At 48.7% G+C, this 22,032-nt stretch overlaps 1 protein-coding gene across 2 annotated transcripts in view; it reads right to left on the reverse strand.

Annotated features, from left to right (window-relative positions):
• Nucleotides 1–22,032, reverse strand: part of LOXHD1 (lipoxygenase homology PLAT domains 1) — a 175,738-nt gene that overhangs the window by 68,959 nt on the left and 84,747 nt on the right. For both annotated transcript variants that reach the window (XM_004422502.3, XM_087438825.1), the window contains exons 15-21: nt 18,848–18,924; nt 17,734–17,930; nt 15,082–15,274; nt 10,910–11,070; nt 8,126–8,603; nt 7,478–7,632; nt 5,378–5,511 (exon numbers count right to left, since the gene is read on the reverse strand). In XM_004422502.3, the coding sequence (XP_004422559.2) occupies nt 5,378–5,511; nt 7,478–7,632; nt 8,126–8,603; nt 10,910–11,070; nt 15,082–15,274; nt 17,734–17,930; nt 18,848–18,924 (1,395 nt within the window). The remainder of the gene's footprint in view (nt 1–5,377; nt 5,512–7,477; nt 7,633–8,125; nt 8,604–10,909; nt 11,071–15,081; nt 15,275–17,733; nt 17,931–18,847; nt 18,925–22,032) is intronic.

The following is a 22,032-nucleotide window of genomic DNA, read 5'->3' on the forward strand; positions in this document are numbered from 1 at the left end:
GCCTCCATCAGTCTGGGTTCCTGAGTGATCACATTGAATGAAGTCCCCTGATGTCCAGCCCAGGACATGTAGTATGAGCAAGAAATAAGCTTCTGTTGTGTTAGGCCACTGACATTGTAGGGCTGTTTGTTACTTAGCAGAACCTAGCCTATTCTGACTAATACAACTTGAGACATTGATATAGGCAATATTCTCAAATAAATGGTCATTGAAGTGATGAGAATGGAAGAGGTTTCCCAGGGAGTGTATATTTAATTGTCTGTCTCCCCTGCTAGGCAAACCATAAGCCTGTGAGCTTAGGGTCTCCTTGCTCATTGCTATGTCCACAGTCCCTGGCATACATAGGCACCCATAAATATCAACAGAATTGAAAGGCATTGTCTCCTCTCCAGGTGAAATGTTGTCATTTCCTCTTTCAAAATTCCTGCAATAATGCCTAGGTTTCTTTGTCAGCCATCAGTCTTTCCTTGAAGATGCATTTTCTTTTTTCTAACATTCCCCTTAGAATGTGGTGCCTAAAGTCAAACCCAAGGCTCCCGGAATTGTCTGGAGAGGAGAGGAGAGGAGGGAGCACCAGCATCTCCTCATTCCAAAAGTGACGTATCCACCAATATGAAAGTCAACCTGACACTTTTCTAAACTGTCATCTTTTCAGAGTGGCCAAGGGGTGGGCCTCCCAGGCTAGAGGAGGCAGGAGGAACTGCAAATCACCATCAAAAAGGCTTTTCTGGGGCCGGCCCGATGGTGTAGCAGTTAACTTCGCAAGCTCCTCTTTGGTGGCCCAGGGTTCACCGGTTTGGATCCTGGCACGGACCTACACACCGCTCATCAAGCCATGCTGAGGTGGCGTCCCACATAGAAGAGCTACAACTCTACAACATGATGATACACAACTATGTACTGGGGCTTTGTGGAGAAAAAAGAAAAAAAAGAGGAAGATTGGCAACAGATGTTAGCGCAGGGCCAATCTTCCTCAAAAAAAAAAAAAAAGGCTTTTCTGTATCATCTTGATCACCTCCTACCAGCTTGGGATTCCTATAAAGGACCCCAAGTACTCTCTATTTGAAAAAAAGTATTCTCTTTTTTGGTGATTAAATTGCAGATCAATAAACCTTCTGCGCCATGTACCGCCCCCCTCCCCTGCCATCCTCTCCTCCTGCGCGGGCTCAGCTGCTCTCCAGACAGGCTTGGAGGCCAGAAGGGCTGGGAGTCGTCCTGCTGAGACCCTGCTGAGTGCTGTCTATCTCTGGACATCAGAGCCCCTGGGCCATTCTGAACCCTCCCTGGGTGACCTCACGGTGGGTGGCAGGGCCTCCAGGGTATCACATCCTCTCCCTGAGCCTTTCTGCTCAGGCTAGTATCTCCCATGGGTGCCTGACACCCACTGGATTCTCCATGCTCCTTCGCTGTCTTCTCTCTGTCTTGCCTCTGAGCCTCCAGAAAGCGTCTCCATGAAATCCAGCCAACCAGGAGCTTGGATATGTTCTCAACCTCCTCAGCATGGCTTTCGGAGGCCCCCCCAGTCTCCCTTTACATGTTCTTTTCCTCTGTTTCCAGTCCCTTCATGCCCCTCATGCACAAGACAAACAGAATTACTCACTACTTTCTGTACGTGCCCCTCCTCTGATCTCTCCACTTCTGTGCCACCTGAATCACATTTTTCAACCACTTCTAATGCTCTTTGTTCCAAGCACCAAACATCCAAGGGCTACCTCTTTGTAAAGGCACATCTCAAATGCCAGCTCGTCCAGAAGAGCACCCTGATACCCCCACCACTGCACCCTCCTCCCTGAATCCCCTCAGCATTTATGGGTGCCACCCAGAGACAGCCACCACCTCTGCTTTGCCTTGCAGTCCCTGTGTTTTATCTCCCTCACTGGCTGTTAGCTTATTAATAATCCCACACATTCCTGTAGTGCTTCCTAGCTGTGCAGCCCCTCTTAGATGTTGACTAATAGGATTCTTCCTGCCAAGGGAAAAGAACCGATGCTGCCTTTTATGGAGTGTCAGGCACAGTGCTGCATCCTTCCACACGTTATCTCGTTTAGTCCTCGCGATAATTTTGTGAGGCAGGTTTGTTATACCCATTGTATAGATGGAAGAACTGAGGCTCAGAGGGGTAAAGTGACTCTCCCCAGGCCACACAAGTAAAGAGCGAAAGAGAAAGGAATTGAACCTAAAACATCTGTCTCCTGATCATCCCAGTTTTCCACTCTTGAGGTGGGGTCTGAGACAGATATTTAACCCCCACATTTACCATGACATGTGATTGTTGAATTAATGAATGAATCAATGTATCAAGCATAATTTTTATTCAATAGTTGATTTAGTAAGTATTTATGGTATGCCTATGGTGTGCCGGGGACTCTTCTGGAACTGTGGAGGACACAGCAGTAAACAAAACAGATGAAGCCATTACCTTATGTGCGGACCTTATATTCTATTGTGGGGAGAGGAACAGTGACTAAATACAGCAGTTTGCGGCAGGTCAGATGATAAGTGATACAGAGAAAAATAAACAGGGAATGAGGAATAAAAGATCTGGGGGTGGGGGGTGGGGCCTCACTGAGCAGGTGACATCTACCTGGAGCAGGGACCTACCTGGAGAAAGCATGAGTGTGAGCCATTGGGGGAAGGAGTGCCAGGGAGAGGCAGCACGTGCAAAGGCCTTGAGGTGGGACCGTGTCTGTTGGGTTCAAGGAACAGCATGAAGTGAGCAAAGGGAAGACCAGGAGTGAGAGGTAAGGAGGGGGCAGGGGGCAGGCCACTGGAAGTGCTCCGGCTCTTACTCTGAGTGAAACTGGAGCCTCTTCAGGTTGTTGAGCAGAGAAGGGACATGACCCTGAGGGCTGGACTGCTGTAGACAAGAGGAGGGCCTGGGGAAGCAGAGGGACCAGTGAGGAGGCTTTGAGCAGGGATGGTGAAGATGGGGAGAAAGGGTCTGACTCATGCTCTCCTGAAGAAAGAAAGAGCCAGTGGATTGGGGGTGGAGCGTGAGAGGCTGAGAGGAGGCGAGGACATCCTTGCTGGAGGCAGGTGACTGGGTCAGCGAAGTCCAGGGATGAAGTCAGTGTTCACTTATCCTTTTGGCTGCAAAGACCTTATTCCTGGGCTAATAAAGGTCGTGGAAGGCCCCAGGCACTGTTGGGGAAGGTGGCATCTCTGAGACAGAGAGGAGATTTGATACTCTGGTTTTGTTTCCTCTGAACGTCTGTAATTTTGTCTTTGTCCCAGAGCGAGTTTCGCTCACTCAGAGTCACTCTCGGCTTGCAAATGGTCGGAGCCGGCTCATCGCAGAGCGCTTACTGGTGCTTCAACAAAGACATGTAAACACGCAACACCAACAAGAAAGGATGGCGAGGGAAGAGGAGGAGATGAGGGAGGAAGGAGTGGAGGAAGGAAGGAAAAAGAGAAACAGAGGATAAGAAGAGAGACGAATAACTAGAAGATTCCATTCCGAAGAGTAATAAAAATATAAAGTACCTGGCATAAACTTAACAAGCATGTGTAGCAGCAATGTGTAGAAAATTGTAAACATTACTGAGATACCTAAAGGAAAGCTTGGATAAAAGGAAATGTGTACCTGGGGGGTAGCACTTAACGTTCCAAACATGCAGTTCTCCACACGTATATTTAATGGCATAACAATCAAAATTCCAATAGGATTTTTTTTCAAGTCAAGTAATGTTTTGATTTGAAAAGGTAAGAATAGCTAATATTTTTAAAGAATAATGAAAGAGGACAAGTACTGACAGATATTAAAATAGATTATAAAGCTACAATAAACATTGTCGGGCTGGCCCAAAAATACCAAATTGGTGGAACAGAGTTAGCTGACCCTAACCGAGCTGCAGGGGGTGGGGAACTGTCACAGTTTGTCCCTGTGCTTATGTTTTTTGGCAGCACTTTATCCTTTTCAAGCTTAAATGCCTTAGACTCTCAGAATATCCTGAGAAGTAAGTTGGGCTAGCGTCATGAAGCCCGTTTATCAGAAGAGCAAATGAAAGCCCATAAAGATGGAGCAACTCGTGCAGGGTGTCCTGGTGAGTTTTTGGCAGAGGACCTACCCCGGGTCAGGACCCTGGCTCTGAGCCATGGGGTCCGTCATCACGATGACCTCATGGAAATCCATGACGTCAGGCCATGTGTGAGCTGTGTCTCAGTGTCCCCATCTGGAGCAATCTTTGGGGTTAGTGGGGCAGGGTGGAGGTGGGAGATGGGGTGAGCCTGCACAGAAGGGAGCCCAAGAAGACGGTGTGCTCCAAGGGACACTAGGCTGCGGGCCAAGAAGTTGTTTAATTCAACAAATATTCATTTATTGGGTGCTCGCTACATTCCAGGCACTGGCAGGCCCTTGGCAGCACCACAGCCCACTCAGGATCTTGCCTCCTTCTCTCTCTGCCTCGTTTTGCCCCTCTTGCCATGTCTCAGGCCTGCTTTCGTGTCTATTGCCCTTTGGCTCCCTTTACCCAAGAGGCAATGTGGTCTAATGGTGGAAACACATCAGATTTATCATCGAGGGTCTGGAGCTCTGGTACAGTTTGGCTCTGGGGCTGCAGCTTCACCTCCTTGGGGCATGGTTCCTCCACCTGTCAGGAGGACAATGCCCCCTTCCCAGCCTAGCTCATGATGGGAACTGTGAATCTCAAGCAGGGGCCAGCAAACTATGGCCTGTGGGCCAAATCTGACCCATCTCCTGCTTATGTACATCCCACAAGCTAAGCATGGATGTTACATTGTTAAATGGTTGAAAACATCTGGAGAACAATAATATCTTGTGACATGTGAAAATTACATGAAATTCAAGTTTCAGTGTCCATACAAAAAAAGTTTTATTGGAACACAGCCACATCCATTCATTTAGGTATCATCTGTGGCTGCTTTCCTGCTGCAAAGGCAAAGTAGAGTCATTGAGACAGAGACCAACTGGCCTCCAAAGCCTAACGTATTTACTATCTGGCCTTTCCAGAAAAGGTGTGCTTATCTCTGGTCTAGAACATTAAAACATGTACTAGAAGTTGCTTTATACGTGGAGAGACTTATGGGTGACTAAGTCTGGACATGGAGATTGGGCCAGTGAAGAAAACCCAATCTTCTGAATATCCATCAGAACCTCAAGAACTGGATTGGATGTTCTACCAGACTGTTATCTGACAGGGCAAGTGGCTCCAGGGGGCAGCCCAATGAGAGAGAAGGGAGGAACCAGTGTCCACCCAGCCAGCTACATGGGCCAAACTCACTCTATCGACCATGACAGACATCACAGCCAGCCCACCCCCACCCTCAGGCATCACAGCCACCCCACCCTGAGCCCTCTTTCGAGGACTATCTTAGTGGCAGGCATGGCCTTCCCTCCCTCCCCTCCAGCCGCACTCACGTGATCTCGTTGTTCATGTCGATGATGTCTATCCTATCCAGGAACCAGCCTGGTCTGTTACCCGAGTTGTCGTGGCGAATCCGAATCTTGGTCAGGGCTCCCAGGTCAATGGCATAGATGGTGAAGGTGTCTGTCTAGGAAGGACCAGGGTAGCACTCAGAGGGATGGCAGCCCTCCCCACCTCGCCATCAGCTTCATCCTGCCAGGATCTGGGGCAGGCTGAAGCCAGCAGAGTAAGACCCAAACCATCAAGGTGGGGGTGGGGTGTGTGTGGGACGGATGGAAAATGCAGCCAATTGTCTGGTGTTTGGTTTATGCTATTGTTTTTTAAGCTGCCTCCACCAGGGGGTCTTCTCACTCGCACTGTGAAGGTGGAGGGAGGAGTGGGAGGGCAAAGATGACCATGAGAGAGGGTCAGAGGAGAAGACAGGTTGGCTGGATGCCCACATTTGTGTGGGGTGTGTTTCTTTGTGTATATGGTCTGTTGCCTGGGTGTGTGCTGAGACCGTGTGCTGAGTGTGCATAATCTCCTTCAATCACAACCTGCTATGAGCCAGTGTGTAAATCCGAAGAAACAGAAAACTTGGACTTGCTCAGCAATGAGGTGGGAAGATGGAGCGTGTGTGACACAAGTGGAGGTACACGCACTGGAGGAAGCAGACGATAGCAGAACCCGATAAGTGAATGGGGTCTTCTTGCCAATAACTTTTTTAACTGTTTATTTTGAAAAAAAGAGTTCAAATCTACAGAAAAACTTGCGGAAACGGTACAGTGAAACTTTGTGTACCTTCACTTAGATTCTCCACTTATTTGCAACATTTGCTTCCCCTCTGCTTTCTCGCTCTTGCTCTTTCCCTATTTTTTTTGAATCATTTGAAAGTAAATGGCAGACACCATGATCCTTCACCCCTAAATTCTTCAGCATAGATTTCCTACAAACAAGGAAATTCTCATATAATTAGAGTACAATGACTAAATTCAGGAAACTTAATGTTGACACAATATTATTAACTAACATACAGTCCATATTCAAATTTCTTCAGTTGTACCAGTTATGTCCTCTATAGCAATTTTCTTCCAATCCAGGATCACAGTGGCTATACATTTTAAAGGAAAGTACCAAAACATAGAAATAAACCCTGATCCTCAAGTCATGGGAAGGGAGAAAAAGAAGTTGAAAGAAAAAGCAGGAGGCCTCTGAAATAAACCAAGCGATGAGCCCAGAAGTATTTTAATGGACTTGGTTTATTTCTTTTCTTCCTCTGTGTTGATGAGGGAACCTGGCCTTGGCATGGGGTCAGGAATGGGAAAGGTGAGATGGAAGACAGTCTTCTGGCCAGAGGCTATTGTAAAATCTCAAAGGACAAAGACGAGAGCTGTGTTTTTCATGCTTTTCCCACTACACCTGGAAGAGGGAGGTGCACGCGTTTCTTACAACGCTCAAAAGCCTTCATAGTTCCCACTGCCTCAGGATGTAGTTCAGGCTTCTCAACCCGTCTTTTAAGGCTCTCCTGCCTCCTCATCCCCTAAATTTGTCTCATCAAGCTTCCCAGAGGCAGCACCCACCATGGATCAGCATTAACCACAGTGCAGCAGGAAGACTCCCTGTCCTTGAACTGGCCTTCCACATCTCCACCTCCACATCTTTGTCATGCGGTCCTGTCTTCAGAGAGCACCTCTCACTGTTGTCTTTAGATATCTACGCCATACTCATCTGCCAAGGCCAAGGTTACATCTCTCCTTTCCACCAAGTTTTCCCGAAAGTGCCATCTTATGGAGAGCACTTCCTCCTTGAATCCCTGCTCCACCCACTCAGCACCTCAGCATCTGCTACCGATTCTGTGATATTGTCTCTGGTTAGTTCCTGTGGGGTCCACGGTGCTGGACCCCCACCTGTGCCTTTCTTATATCCCCACCACAAATTGCTGGTGCTTACAGAGGAGGTACTTCCATGACACCTGGTGGGATTGAACAAAGCACACTGTGGGACACACAGCAGGTGCTGGGCTGGGGAGGGCTGCTGCGGGAATCACCAGAAGCTTCACATCCTCCACCCGAGTGCCCATTACCCACCCGAGGGCCCGAGAGCCCACACTCTACCTGCCCCTGCTCAAACTTGTTGGACTTGTCCGACTTCTTCAGAGGCCGCTCGCCCGTGTCCCCGTACTCCTCACCATAGATGGTCAGGTAGACATTGGCATCAGTGCCTGCCTTGGGCATGTTCCCTGTGATCACCTGGACCTCGTAGATGTTGGCTGGGGACACAGAAAGACGTAGCGCTGAGGACACCTGGGCCTCGGGACGGACCTGAGGCTCAGCCTCTCGGATCCAACCAGACTGTGGGAGCAGGAAGGACCTGTGACTACATCCACATCTATACTAACCTGGAAATGAACCTGCCCCTCCTCTCTACCCAAGACTTTCCTTTGCCGTGAAGCCCAAAAGGCTGAGAGTCATGGCAAAATTCACCCTCAGCAGCCCTCTTTCCTTATGTCCCCCACATTGAGTTATAGTGAGCTATATCAGGGCTCCTCCTAAAGTCATCAGTTCCTCCTGAGAGCCTCAGGACAAGGGCAATGCTAACCCCGGGAACTGTCCAAGGTGGCATTTCAGACACAGCTCAGGAGAGAGATTTGGGAACCATGATGGGTGCCCACCTATGGAGCCTCCATGTGAGAGGAGAGCTGGGCACCCTCCCCTCTCACTGGGCCCCCTTCAGGAGACTGTCCGACCCCTCCTCAGGCTTACGCTCAGGACCCGGCCGGCCAGCCGGCACCAGCTCCACAACAAGTTCATTGTCCTCCTTGCCCCGGGCCAGCCAGCGGTGAGCTTCGAACTTGTACTCTTCAATCACCTCCTGCATCCCCGGCCCGAACTCCTCCTCTTGCTCCTCCTCCTCAGTCTCCTCCTCTTCCTCTTCGGACGAGGACTCCTCCGATGAGGACTCCTCCTCCTCGTCCCCTTCGTCCTCCTCGTCACTGCCCTTCTTCTTCTTCTTCTTCTTCTTCTTCCTCTGCAGCTTGGCCTTCAGCCGCTCCTTCTTGAGCAGCTGCCTCAGCTTGTCCTTCTCCTTCTTCCTCCGGGCCTCCTCCTCCGGTGTGAGGTCTACCTCCCGCACCACCAGGTGCCGCAGCCACACTGTGTCCACGAACCAACTGGGCCCGAAGCCTTCGCCTGTGTGCCCGAGCCGGATCTTGAAGATCTCACCCACGTCTGCCGCCTCCAGCTGTGCAAAGCAGAGGGCAGTGACTGGGGTGGCCCTTGGCATCCTCCCTGCCTCCCCTGCAGAACCAGGCATGGGGCAGCAGGATGGAGCAGCTCGGGGCCTCCGAGCTCAGAAGCTGCCACGAGCTCGCTCTCTCCTACACACCCAGCCTGGTTTCTCAGCCAGCCTTCCAGGACCTCTTGCTGGCCCCACCCTCCACTCAAACTTATTTCCTTCTAAGCCCCTGTGATGGTCAAGCTGCTCTCCCTGTTTCTCTCTCTCCCACACACACACAGACACACATTAATCACACACATCACACTCATTCCTATTATTCCTATTTCCACATCTTTGTTCATGCAGTTCCCTCACCCAGAATGTCATTATCCCTCCTCTGCCTTTAACTAAAACCTATTCATTTAGACTCCTAAGCTTTATTATTAGGTTTTTGTTTTTTTTTTTAGTTTGTGCTATTCTGTGTTCTCTTTCCAAATTTTTTTTCAGCATTAATCATATATCACTTTTGTAATAAACCAAAAAAAAGTGTTATTTTTCAAAAACAAAAATCTCATCCATGCCCCCAGAGGCCCCAGGCCCATCCCCCAGCACATCGCCTCTCTTCTCCCTGAGAGCTCAGAGCCCAGAGCTTAGCCACAGTCCTGGCCTGTTCTGGATGCCCTCTTGGTTCTCATGGGCTGGGTCTCTGCCACTCGAGTGGGAATTCCTGAGGACACCGAGCACTCGTTCTCGCATCTCTCCCTCACTGGGCCTAGCACATGGTTGCCTCAAGCGGCAGTGTTGATGGGTTCAGCTTTTCTTCAGAGGATCAAGTCCCCAGCCTGTGAGCTGCCAATCTGTTCTGAGCCTCCCAGTCAGATGCAGAGCTCAGGGGAGGGCTCACATGGGGTCCCTGATGGTCGGGCCGCTCTTAGGGCTCCCTCATGCTGATGGGCCCTTGTCTGGGTGTTTCACATATCTCAATACAAGTCCCACCAGTTCTCCCACTTGTGTGCCAGGGAAACTGAGGCCTGGGGCTGCCCCACAAGATGCTCACTGTCCCATCATTGGAGTCCAGACCTAGACAAGAACTCAGGTCTTCTGACTCTCTGTTCATGAAGCCACGATGCAGCCCAAAGCACCTTTGTGAGAAAATTATCAGCCAAAATGGAGCCCAGGATGCCCAGGAAAGAGGAATTTATTCTTCTCAGCTACTTAGGGGACGGGCTCTGGATCTGGTAATTCCCTTCTTCAGCACATTAGATCTCCTCTCCAGCGTTTTCCAGGTCATAGCATCCCTGCCATCAACCTCTCCAGGGAGGCCCGCTGGCAGTGCCCTCTTCCCTCATCTGTCTGCTCAGCATCCACCACCATCCACTAGCCACGCAGTCAGTTGGCATCCAGAAGATGCCCTGCTCTGTTACATGTCCATGACTGGCCACAGTTTCCCGAGTCCTTTCCCTGACATCGACTATTTTGATCCTCCCAGGGACTGTGAAGCAGGCCAGGCAAGTACTATAAAGAGAAGTTTGAACTGATGAAGAAGCGGAGGCAGACAGGTAAAATGCTAGGGCCTCCTCCTCCTCAGCAGCGTAATGAGGGGGCTGGACTCAATGAGGCTCCGTCCAGTGCTAATGCACCATACCCCTGCGACCCTGGCCCAGCTCAGCCAGGACGTTCTCTGAGGGCACTGGGTTAGGACTCTTTGCTGAGAACCAAGTGCTTGTGGCACACAGACACACACAGAGCACCCAGCATGAACACATGCACGCACTCGTGTCCCATAGAAAACATTCACACGTCCCTCAAGGGGCACCACCTTTGCATCTTTCTCTCCTGCCAACAACACACTCACACTCTCATCTCTTTTTCTCCTCCACTCATAGGGAAGTGTGGAGGCCTGGGGCACTCAGCACGCAGCCAGGAGACCCCAAAGCCCCCAGGCGTCCTGCCTGGAAAGCATGGCCCTGCCCTCAGCCTGAGAGAGCTGTAGAGTCAGAGGCCACGGGGCTGGGAGTGGATTTAGTAGCCAGGGGCCTAGTGCCATATTTTGCTAAATTAGGATCACCTACTCCAGCAGTTCTCAGAATTGGCAGCACATTAGTATCACTGGTAGAGCTTTTAGAAGCATACCCAGAAAACACATCCTACCACAGAGGTTCTGATTTAACTGATCCGGGTATGGACCAGGCAGCGCTTTTTTCTTAAAGCTCCCCAGGAAAGTTTAAGAAGCAGCCAGGGATGAGAACCACTGATCTCATCCAATCCCTCCATTTTCAGGTGTCCACTGGGCCCTCTGTTGGCATGCCCGCTGCCTTACCCCCACACACCTGGAACGTGTCCTTGGAGGCCCGATCAAAAACTTTCGAGCGGCTGGAGAGGAAGAGCATTTCTGTCTTGCCCTCCTCGCCATAGATCTGCATGTAGACTCGGGCAGTGGTGCCTGCGCCGCCCACATCCCCCGTCCAGATCTCAACCTCATAGTGGACCACTGGGAGGGCACGTGGGGAGACATGGGACATTTAGTAACAGTAACAATAGCAATGATAGCCACAAAACAAACATTTCCTGAAACTGTACCATGTGTCTGGTGCTTCATAGGCATTATCCATCTAACCCTCTCATCAACATCATGAGTACCATCATTCCCATTTTGCAGGTTGACAAACTGAGGCTTAGAGGAATTGAGTAGGTGGTGGAAATGGCAAACCCAAGCAATCAGACTCCAAAGCCCAGTCATCCACTGTGCCACTTGCACTCTCCAGAGCCAGGAATGAGGAGTAGTCAACACACCAGCTGACACTCTCTGCTGTGTGCCTGCCCCTGGGCAGACACCATGGGGCAGAAAGAAGCAAAAGCTGTGTTTGTTTCTTTTCCTCACTTTCAGTAAAGGACAAGGGGTTGAAATTATAATTTTCATTTAAATACATGCACCTTTCAGATGATATCAACAGATACATCTATAAGGGAGAGTTTTCTATACTGTGAAGAAATACTTTATCAAGCTGTTGGAGGGTGGAAATGTGTTACAGGTATGCACCACTAAAGGGCACTTCCCACTGGAAAGCAAAATGTCTTCCAGAACTATGGGACCATATTTTTTCAAAGCAACTATTACAAGACTTGCCATCTCAGCAATGCTCTAAGATGCTCTCATGATTTTCTCTCAAGACTATTATTTTCAACAAAATGGAGGATCTTACATTGCCATAGCAATGTGAGAAATTGAGACTAAAAATGAGAAGACTGGCTGAGAGCCTGAAGAAGTTGAACTAAAGATACCAGCCTCCGCTGGCAGCGAGGGTGGGCTAGTATATGAACAATGGGGGGATTCAATAAAAGCTGACATTCTGTACGGAGAGAATCCCCAACCCCATTCCCTCCCTCAGTTCTCAGAAGAATAGGCAGCCAGGATTACACAAAATTAGGATAGATAAAAATGAGCATTCAGAGAACAAGAACCAGCCATTGGAAATTAACATGTGGCAGCTGAAATGAAATATTCCACAGCAAGGATAAAGTCAAGGACAGCTCTCAAGAACAAAAAAGAAATTTACCAAGAACAAAATGACAAATGACAGAGAAAAGGTAAGAAAATTGGAGGAAGCCCAACATCTAATTAAGAGTTCAGTTCTAGTGAGAACAGAAAATAGAGAGTTGGAAATTATCAAAGAAATAATACCAGAAAATGTCCCAGAACTAAAAAATGCTTCTAAGATTGAAGGAACCCATGAGTTCCCAGAACAGTGGATGAAACTAAAATCACAAAGGCAGTGAGGGCATCACGAAATTTCAGAATGCCAGGGATAAAAATAGGATCCTATAAGCTTTTAGAGAGAAAAAACCCCAAAGGGTTGAATAGCAGAATGGCAGCAGACTTCTCAACCGCAACACTGTGGGCTAGAAGAAGGTAGAGCAGTGCCTTCTAAACTCTAAGGGAAAATGAGTTTTAACTCAGAATTCTATAACAAGCCAAACTATTGATCAATTGTGAAAGTAGACTAAAGACATAGACATGCAAGGCCTCAACATCTCTCTTCCATGCACATTTTTCAGGAAGCTACCAGTGGAGAATGTGTTCTGCTAAAATGAGGAAATAAACCAAGGAGGAGGAAGACTTGGAGTCTGGGAAACAGGAGATCCAACCCAGGAGAAAGAAGAAAGGAGTTTCCAAAAAGATGGTAAAAAGGAAGTGCCATAGGGACAGCCTTGTGGCCGCCTAGAGAGCAGGAGGACAGAGGTTCCTAAAGGAATGTCTTGAGATGGGGAGTGGGGAGAAGGAGGGAGAGAGGAAACCAACAGAACTCCTGTCGGGTTTGAATATATAAAAAGAATTTTAGTTCTGTTGGAGATATGGAGAAAAGATGGGGTTATGGGCCAAATTGTGTCCTCCTCAATCCGTATGTTGAAGCTCTAACCTCTAGTATCTTAGAATGTGACAGTATTTGGAGATAGGGGCTTTAAAGAGGTGATGAAGGTAAAATGAGGCCATTAAGGTGGGTCCCAATCCAATATGACTGATGTCCTTATAAGAAGAGATTAGATCACAAACACGCGCGTGCACAGATCACGTGACGACAAGGAGAAGTGGCATCTGCAAGCCAAGGAGAGAGGTCTCAGAAGAAACCCAACCTGCTGACCCCTTGATCTTGGACTTCTAGCCTCCAGAACTGTGAGAAAACAAAATTTTGCTGTTTAAGCCACCTAGTCTGTGGTATTTTGGTATGGCAGCCCTAGGAGACTAATACAGATAGGTGGGTATACAGATGTATATAGAAAACTATACAAATTGAAAAATGAGGCTATTATTAACTCCAGAAAAAATGTTGTACAAAAACTGAAATGCAGGGGCTGGCCCGGTGGCGCAAGCAGTTAAGGGCGTGCGCTCCGTTGTGGTGGCCTGGGGTTCCCCGGTTCGGACTCCGGGCGTGCACCATCGCACTGCTTGGCAAGCCATGCTGTGGCGGCATCCCATATAAAGTGGAGGAAGATGGGCACGGAAGTTAGCCCAGGGCCAGTCTTCCTCGGCAAAAAAAAAAAAGAGGAGGATTGGCAGATGTTAGCATAGGGCTGATCTCCTCACAAAAAAAATAAATAAATAAAAAATAAAACAAAATTTAAAAAAACTGAAATGCAATCATCATACAGTAGGTGTCTCAGCAGTAAATAATATTTACATAGTAATAATGATGTAAAAGTTGAATATTGACGTAATTTTATTGAAAGCTGGAAGGAGGGGAAGTGTGTGTGCATGCCTATCCGTGTATGTGCACCTGTGTTAAAAGAGCTAAATCCTCCTCTTCCATAATAAGTCAATAGTTAATGCCTGCGACTAAAAAATCAAGAAATTGATAAGCATGTTATTGAAAATATGGAGACAAATTTCAGAGAAAAAAGCTAAAGTAATTAAAAAGTTGTTACCTCTGAAGAAGGGGGATGGGTAGGAGGAGGAGGTAGGTAAGGGAACTACTGCTTTTTTATCTGATCTTGTTAACTAGTACCTGTATTACTCTGATGGAAATAAAGCTTTAATTTACAAAAAGAGGGAAGGAGTTGAGTCTTCACACTGGCAGATACCCTTACAAAGCATATGAATGTCACACAGCCCTCAAGGAACTTGGGGAGAGAAAATGCACACATGAAAAGACACAAGGAGTTCTGGAAAAGGAGGTGAGCTGTATTGGGGTTCTTTCTCAGGGAAGCTTCTTGTGGAAGTGAGCCTTGGCAGCTGCTTTCAGGGTAGATGTAAAAATGCAGAAGTAAGGGAAGTAACATTCTCTGAATCCGGTTCTGGTCCTGCTGTCTTCCTGGCCCTCTAGATAACCTCTTGTTTCTCTGACCCCTACCATAATCTATGACTCTCACGTCATGTGCAATGGGTGGCCAGATCACCTTGAACTTCACCTCCACTCCACTCAGACGTCACCACCCTGTCCAAAAAGGTCCCCCACCCCCATGCCATTGCTAACTCCTTATCCTGCTTCATTTTCTTCATTGCTCTTACTTGGCATTATATTGTATATTCATCATTTGTCTCCCCTGGTGGAATATAAATCCACGAGGACAAGGACTTGGTCTGTTTTGCTCATGGCTGCCTCTACAAAGCCCAGGGCAGTGCTGGCACAGAGAAACATTCAATATGTACTTATTGAATAAATGAATGAATAAATAGCTTTATCTCCTTAGCCAGTCTTCCCAGGGGAAGACACAGACTATGTCTAAGCTCTTCTTGTACACAGGACTGAGAATGTACATTCTTAGTAAAGTTATCTGCTGCCTTTTGAAAAAATTATTTCCTTCATTGAGTCCTCAGTTTCCCCATCTGTAAAACGAGCCCTTCTTCCCTCCCAGAACCATGGTGCCAGAGGCAATTGGAAGCCCCCATTATCTCCCCACAGCCGCCCCCTCTTGGAGACAAGACCCAAATCACCCCACAGCTCCTCCTCCTTCCCCACTGCCCCGCCCCGTGAGGGAAACAATGCTGATGGTCCCACCACCATACATTTCTGGATCTCCACGACCTCGCTGGGATAGAGCTCCACCTCCAGGCGCCCATCTGCCTGGTCCTTGTCCAGCCAGCGGTTGGCAGGGAAGGTGTACCGCTTGCCTTGGCGGGGCACTCGGATCTGGACGCTGCCCAGGAACCAACTGGCATGCAAGCCCGTGCTGTCATGACCAATCACCAACCGATTGATCTGGAAGGAAACCCAGAATGCAAGTAAGCAAGGAGCCAGTGTGTAGAAACCTCCATGCCCCCATCCCTAGTCTCCAAACACCAGTGCAAACTGCTTTCCTCAAACCAGTGTTTAGTTCCCCAAGAGAGGGAGGCTCAGCAGGCGGAGGCTGCATCCCAGTCCTGTCCGCCATCAGCCTGCTGGGGGACTAGGGCACCACCTCTCCTTCCTGGAGCCTCTGTTCCCTCCTCTTTAGCCCAACTCTCCTCCAGGGAGGTTGTGAGAAGCAAGTGGGGGAACAGGTGTGGCATGAACTTTGAAAGCTCCAATATGGACTTAATAATATTAGGCGGTGTATGTAATATGCACTTAATAGTGATGGTGTGGCCACACAAGAAAGCAAACATTCAAAATGTTAACTATCTCCTTCTGATAGTCATGTTATTGATTTGGCTTTGTTTTGTTTTTAAAAAATACACTATTGTGTGTATTTCTGCATTTCTTCTTTGACATGTCCATCCTTTAGGTGACAGAATATGCGGACAACGAATCAGAGCCCTGTGGTTCTGTACCCAATTCGTCCTCTCCTTCTTGGACATAGGGAACATTTTTCTCTTTCCAATAACACTCGATAGTCCACTCACTTTGCTATTTTACATTTTAACATCTTTGCCCACAGGCAACATAGATGACTGTGTAGATGATCATGTTACCATCCTTATACATACTTGGCTTTTCAATGTTTGAGTTGCTTTTACATTTTTTTGAAATGCTGTATACAGGGCAGTTCTAACAACAGTTAGAATTATCAGATGGCCTTCGAGATCCCTTCCAGCCCCCCAGATTCTCTCTGTGATGGTGTGGAGGAGTGACACCTGCCACAAGTTGGTGCCAAAAGGCCAGATTTAGAAAACTGTCCATGCGAGCCCTGCTCTCACTCTCGTGAGTGCGGTACTAAGCGTCTCTTTGCAGCTGGTGACAGAAGCACCGTCATAGTCAAGTGCATGTAGCCCGGTTCCCTGGAATTGAGGAAGGAAACCAGCTGTGTTTACAAACCTAGCCAGAGAGCCTTTTGGGTGTGTGCCAAGGGACACAGGAGACCTTTGTTGTCTTTCTGTGGTGCATGGACTGTGACTGCCCTGGGGAGGGACCAGCTGAAAGAGTAAAGATGGGGACAGGTGTCTTCTACCTGATGTGACAGGAGCTCCTGAAGGGCAGGACTGTGTTTCAATTCCATAACACCTAGCACCTGATGTGGAGCCATTGTTCAGCCAGTAACAGCTAGTGTTTAGTGAGCACTTCCTATGTGCGTGTGCGTGTTACTAACAGAGTTAATGCTAACAGCAATCCCGTTAGGATCCCTGGTTGTTATGAATGAGAAAACAGAGGTTAAGGAACTTACACATGGCAGGTAAGTAGAAACGTGGGGCCTTAGACCCAGACAGTTGGCAGCCAGAGCCCTCGCTCCTAACCTCTGGGCCACACTGCTCATTGATGGGTTTCAGAAACAAAAGGAAGGGCCCAAACGCCCTCATCCTGCCCTCAGATGTCTCATTTACCTGCTGGCAGCTGCCAGAAATCCTCAGTAAAGGGAATAGCATTTCACTTTACAATCACTAATTCAGTTCAAAATATAAATATATTTAAATCAACGAAACTTGATTTAAGCTCATTCCTTCCAGATATAAGTGACCGACACAAGATCTTTCCCCTGGGTGCTTTTTGATGGAGCACTTGAAATGGGATGGGGCTCACGGAGAGTGGAAGGGGGCAAGAAAGGTGAGGTTGCAGATGGGGAGCTTGTTACTGTCTCAATTTCCACAAGCCACACCCTGAGTGAGGAGGTGGTAACACAAAGCCCAGCTCAGACATTTCTAGAAATGTTTCCAACACTCAAGACCAGGGAGTTAGACCCGTGCTTCTCCAGGTGAAGTGCTCAGACCACTCGCAGCAGGGCCACCTGGAGCCTGGACAGAGGGGGACTCTCGGGTCCCATCATCTGAGGTGGAATCTCTCAGGTATGGCCTGGGAGTGCGCACTGAAACAAGCTTCCTGGGCATAATTCTGATGCACACTCAAGTTTGGAAGGGCAAAGTATTTTCAGCCCCTCTTTTCAGTTCTTCCTTCTCATCTTTTCCTTCCCTGCACACTGGTGTCCCATTCTCTGGTGTCTGGGACCCAAGCACGTTGGTTCTGGCTATGGAGGTAAAGGAAATGTTAAGACTACAGCCACTAAAATTATGCAATCCGTATCCAAAGAGACTCTGAGAGCTTAACCACTGTTCACATGTCTTCAGCTGCTCTAGGTCATCACTGGAAAACAACGTACCTCACTAACCCTCAGGTAGGCATTTTTTTTCCTTCAAAATGGGTTCAACCCATGTGGAGGTGAGTGTGTGCATGTGTATGTGAACCCATGTGTGGATATATGTGGGAGGATGGGTGAGATGATGTTACGTGGTCTTGGGAAGGAGACTTACAGTTCCAATGTTCAGGGTCTCAAGGGTGAACTCGTCCACCCGGCCACGTTCGAAATAGTCTTTCAGGTTGTTGTCAGACACAAGAAGAATTTGCTTGATGGTGTCAGATTTATCCCCGTAGAGCTTGATGTAGACTCTGGAATCCGTGCTGGCCCCAGAGACGTTCCCAGTCTTCAAGCTGATGTGATAGCGAAAGTCTGGGCAGTCCGAGGCAGGAGGCAAGAAGATGGGGTTTAGTGCAGGGCAAGCAGGAAGGAGCGTGAAGCAGGAGCGCGGTCTGCAGCACGGGGTGGGACACTAGGCTGGGGGTCAGGAACCTGAGCTCTTGCTCTCTCTAGGTAGCCCTGTAACTTGGGAGGGCTCTCTCTAGCTCTGTGGAGTCCCCTCATCTACAACATAGGAATTCTAATACCTGCTCAGCCTGCCGCACGGGGTGTGAATGTGCTGAAATCACGCAATACTAAATGTAAGGGACTTAAAGGATCTAAAGCAACCACCTTGTCCAATTTCTCATCTGATGGACGAGGAAACTGAGGCAAAGGGAGCACCAACCTTTGCAGACAGTGTTTACACGTTATATACACAGCGTGATTGCTAAGTATTCTGACCTCGGCTTTGTGAGGAATCTGAGCCCCAAAAGGTTGTGTGTTTTGTTCAAGATGTCAACAGTTAAGAAGTAGCCAGCCAGGAGTGGAATCCTAACATGGACCTAAAGGTCCCTGTTCTTAACTGGGACAGCATTCTGACGTCGCTCCATTTTATCACCCAGAAAGGTCTGCATTGTCTTTGCACAAGGGAGGATAAAAACATCTGGGGAAAGGCGAATCCTTTTTAGCTAGTGTTATTGCTTTTGTTACTCTTATCAACAGAGGCCCATATGCATTCAGGGCCCCACACCCAAGGCCACAAAGAGACTGTGTACACGGCGCAGACAGACAAGAGAATCCCAGATCCTCCCTCAGAACCTCTTCCTCTCCACCCTCCCCAGTGCTGTCTCTGTGGAATGAAGTGAAGAGCACATGCTTTCTCCAAGGGCTTGCTTCTGTGTAGTCCAGGGAGGGCGCCTGTCTTGCCAAGGGCACACCCACCACACCTGGTTGTCACAACAACTTACTCTTCAGGGTCGCATTGCTGTCACTCGGCAGCAACTCTCGGACCAACTGCCCATCATCTTTATCCTTGTCCAGCCACCTGGTGGGCAGACGAGGGGCTGTTAGCTCTTTGAGTGGGGCAGGCTGACAACCAACCATCACACAATTCGTGCAGAGTCACCATGGAGGCCAGAGCTTTGAATTCATCCAAGGAAAATCGTTCTATGAGAGCTCAGAACAAAGGATCCCAACCCAGACTAGGGAGGAAGGACGGCCCTGAGGAGGTGATATTTGGCTGGGATCGGAAGGATGACAAGGAGTTAACCAGGAGAGGAGGGAGGCACATTCCAGAATATATGCTGAGATGAGTTGACTGAAGGCTAGTGTGGATGGAATGCAGTGAGTGAAGTGTAGAGTGCTGGCAGATGAGCCTAGAGAGGTGGCAGGGTCACTTGATGAGGGACCTTGGCAATCATGGTAGAAAGTTCACCCTAAAACCCATGAACGTCTGTGTCATCATTATCCTCAAAAACAACCAACTCTTTTTATAAGAGCCTACCATGTGCATCGCACTGTGCTGAGGGCTCTAGGGTACAGAGAAGGCACAGAAGATACACTAAGATCAATAAGACACAGCTCAGCCCTTAGAGAACCTATAGTCTAGTTGAGAGGACCAGCCAGACTGGCCAAGGCACTGAAGACCAAGACAAGAATGGATGTTGGACCAAAGTAAGTACAACAGGAATTTAAAGAAATGAGAAAGGCTCGTGGTGAAGGTGCTTTGCCAACAAGGAGAAGCTGGGTCTGGACCCTGCAGGACTGGGCTTTGGTAGCTGTGACTCATCAATACGTCAGAGTGGGCCATGGGCCCAGCTCTTTGCTGATCATCCACCAGGGGGAAAGATATTGGACCAATTCACCTGAAAAGCACTGTCCCCACTGAGCATGGGGACCCAGCCTGAGAAATCAAACAGTGGTGTAATTACGAGCTGTCCAGGCCCCAGTACTCAAGATGGTGTGTGATACAGGGTGATGGCAGCAGAAGAGACACCTCGGTGTTCTCTAGGGCAAGAGGAAACCAAGATACTTGCCTCTCGACCAGAGTGTTTCCCTACTTGTCTATGTTTTGTTGCTTGTCTTTGCAGCCCACCCTATTACACTCCTGAGAGGGAGGCAATTCCCAGGCCATAGGACCTGTCGAAGGAAGCCCAGGCACTGCCTCTTTCCCAGCCCTCCTGACATGCAGCTCAGGCCTCCCTAAACCACAGTCCTCTCTGTCAATATACCGCCCCCCTCCCCAGGGCCAGTGCAGGCAACGCTGTGGTCTCCCCAGTCCCTGCTCTCTCACCTGCCTTCCCCAAGTACGTGATCTTACATTCCCAGACCTTGCTGTCAGCTGGCTGTTAGCTAGCACTAAAACGTTAACTGACAACTAAGTTGTTACACTTCCCATGGGCTTTGGCACTACGAATCTAGAACACCAAAAAATATTTGCTATTCCAAGACATGAAGATACAGTTGTGGAATGCTTGGCACTGACGACAGGGGAAGGGAGAGAGATTTGGGAGCAGGCGACTGCAGGCTAGAGCCCCTCGAAGAATGCTCTGTCTGTCCTGCTGAGGTCGCTCCGGCCTCTCCCACAGACATGGAGATGCAGAGGAGAAGGCTGTGATGCAGCGCTGGCCATGCATTTGCAGGCACAGGAAGGATGGAAAATGAGCAGACCCTCGGTCATCAGAAAATTCCATCGGCTTTCCCTTCCTTCTCTCCACCACTCCTCCTTCCCCAGGCCCTCCCCAGCGGTAAAAGGAAACCATGACATGTCATTTCAGTTTCCACGTAAATACTTGCAGGGTATTAATAGATATTTCCAAATATAGCTGTTTTCTTTCAGCTTCAAACACTTCAGCCCAGAGTCAGAGTGAGATGTTACTAAAAGGATAAGCCAGTCTGCTGGTGATTTTATTACTCTTTCGCTGGGCTCACGAGACTGTGCAAGTATGCACATGCATGCACACACACAGACACACACACACAAACACACATGCCCCAGCTAAAATGCTTACCACACCCTGATCCTGGCAGGGAGGTTTTGATATATAGGCCTGGTTTGTCCTCCTCGCCCAGGAAGCTAAAATAACACAGCTCGGGTGAAAAAAAGAAGCAGTGTGCGAGCTCGGGCTCTACCTGCAGGTTCTTCGAAGTCCTCCTGGGTCCTGAGTCGGCAAATGCCATCACCGCATGCTTCAGCAAGATATAAGAATCCACTTCTAAAAAATGCATGACCTCTTAAGTGAACCCCAGAGAGGGCTCTGGGGTGTTTCGGGGGCCTCAGATCTGGTTCTGACCTGCAATCAGCATCATCAGCATTGTCTGTGTCTTCAGCAGACTCGGCTCCTTTCAAAGTGCAACCCCATTTCACCCTCCCCATCACCATAAGACACATGCTGGTTGGGAAAGCACAGAAGACCAAAGAAGTTAGGAAATTTTCTCAAAGTCACACAGCAGGTAGGCGGCTAGACTCCTGGTCCCAAGCTCCTCCTGCACCATGCCTGTGGCAACGCAGGCAGTATAGACACTACAACTTCTCATGCCCTTTCCAGGTTCCCCTCCTCTTCTTGACCTGTCCCAGTGCTCAATACTCACCATTGTCTTTATCCACTCTCTCCCTAAAGGATCCCATCCATTTCCCTGGCTTTAAATTCTATCCCTATGTTCTCATCTCCTGAGTTTATTTCTCAAGGCCTGACTCGGCCTGCTCGACTCACAGGTATCTCAAACCTGACATGCCCCAAATAGACCTCCAGAGTCCAGCCCATTCCCACCCCTCAACCCTTTCTCCCCAGGCTCCTCATTTCAATAGAGAGCATGACCTCTATCCACCTACCAAAGGTAGAAGCCTGGGCTCTCCAATTCCCTTCTCTCTCTTTTGGGCAAGTCCCATGAACTCTACCTCTGGGATTCGTCTCTGCTGTAGCCTCTTCTCCCTACCTTCATTCCTACCACCAGGGCCCAGCTGCCATGTTATTGGTTGAATTGCGTCCCCCCTAAAAGACATGTTGACATCCTAACCCCTAAAAAAGAATGTGACTTTATTTGGAAATAGTGTCCCTACAGAGGTACTCAAGTTAAAATGAGGTCATGAGGGTGGCCCTAATCCAAAATGACTGGTGTCCTTTTAAAAAGGGGAAATCTAGATGCAGAGACA

The sequence above is a fragment of the Ceratotherium simum genome, chromosome 14 (genome assembly GCF_057802395.1).
Source record: "Ceratotherium simum simum isolate JZ-2026a chromosome 14, ASM5780239v1, whole genome shotgun sequence".
Taxonomy (NCBI): Eukaryota; Metazoa; Chordata; class Mammalia; order Perissodactyla; family Rhinocerotidae; genus Ceratotherium; species Ceratotherium simum.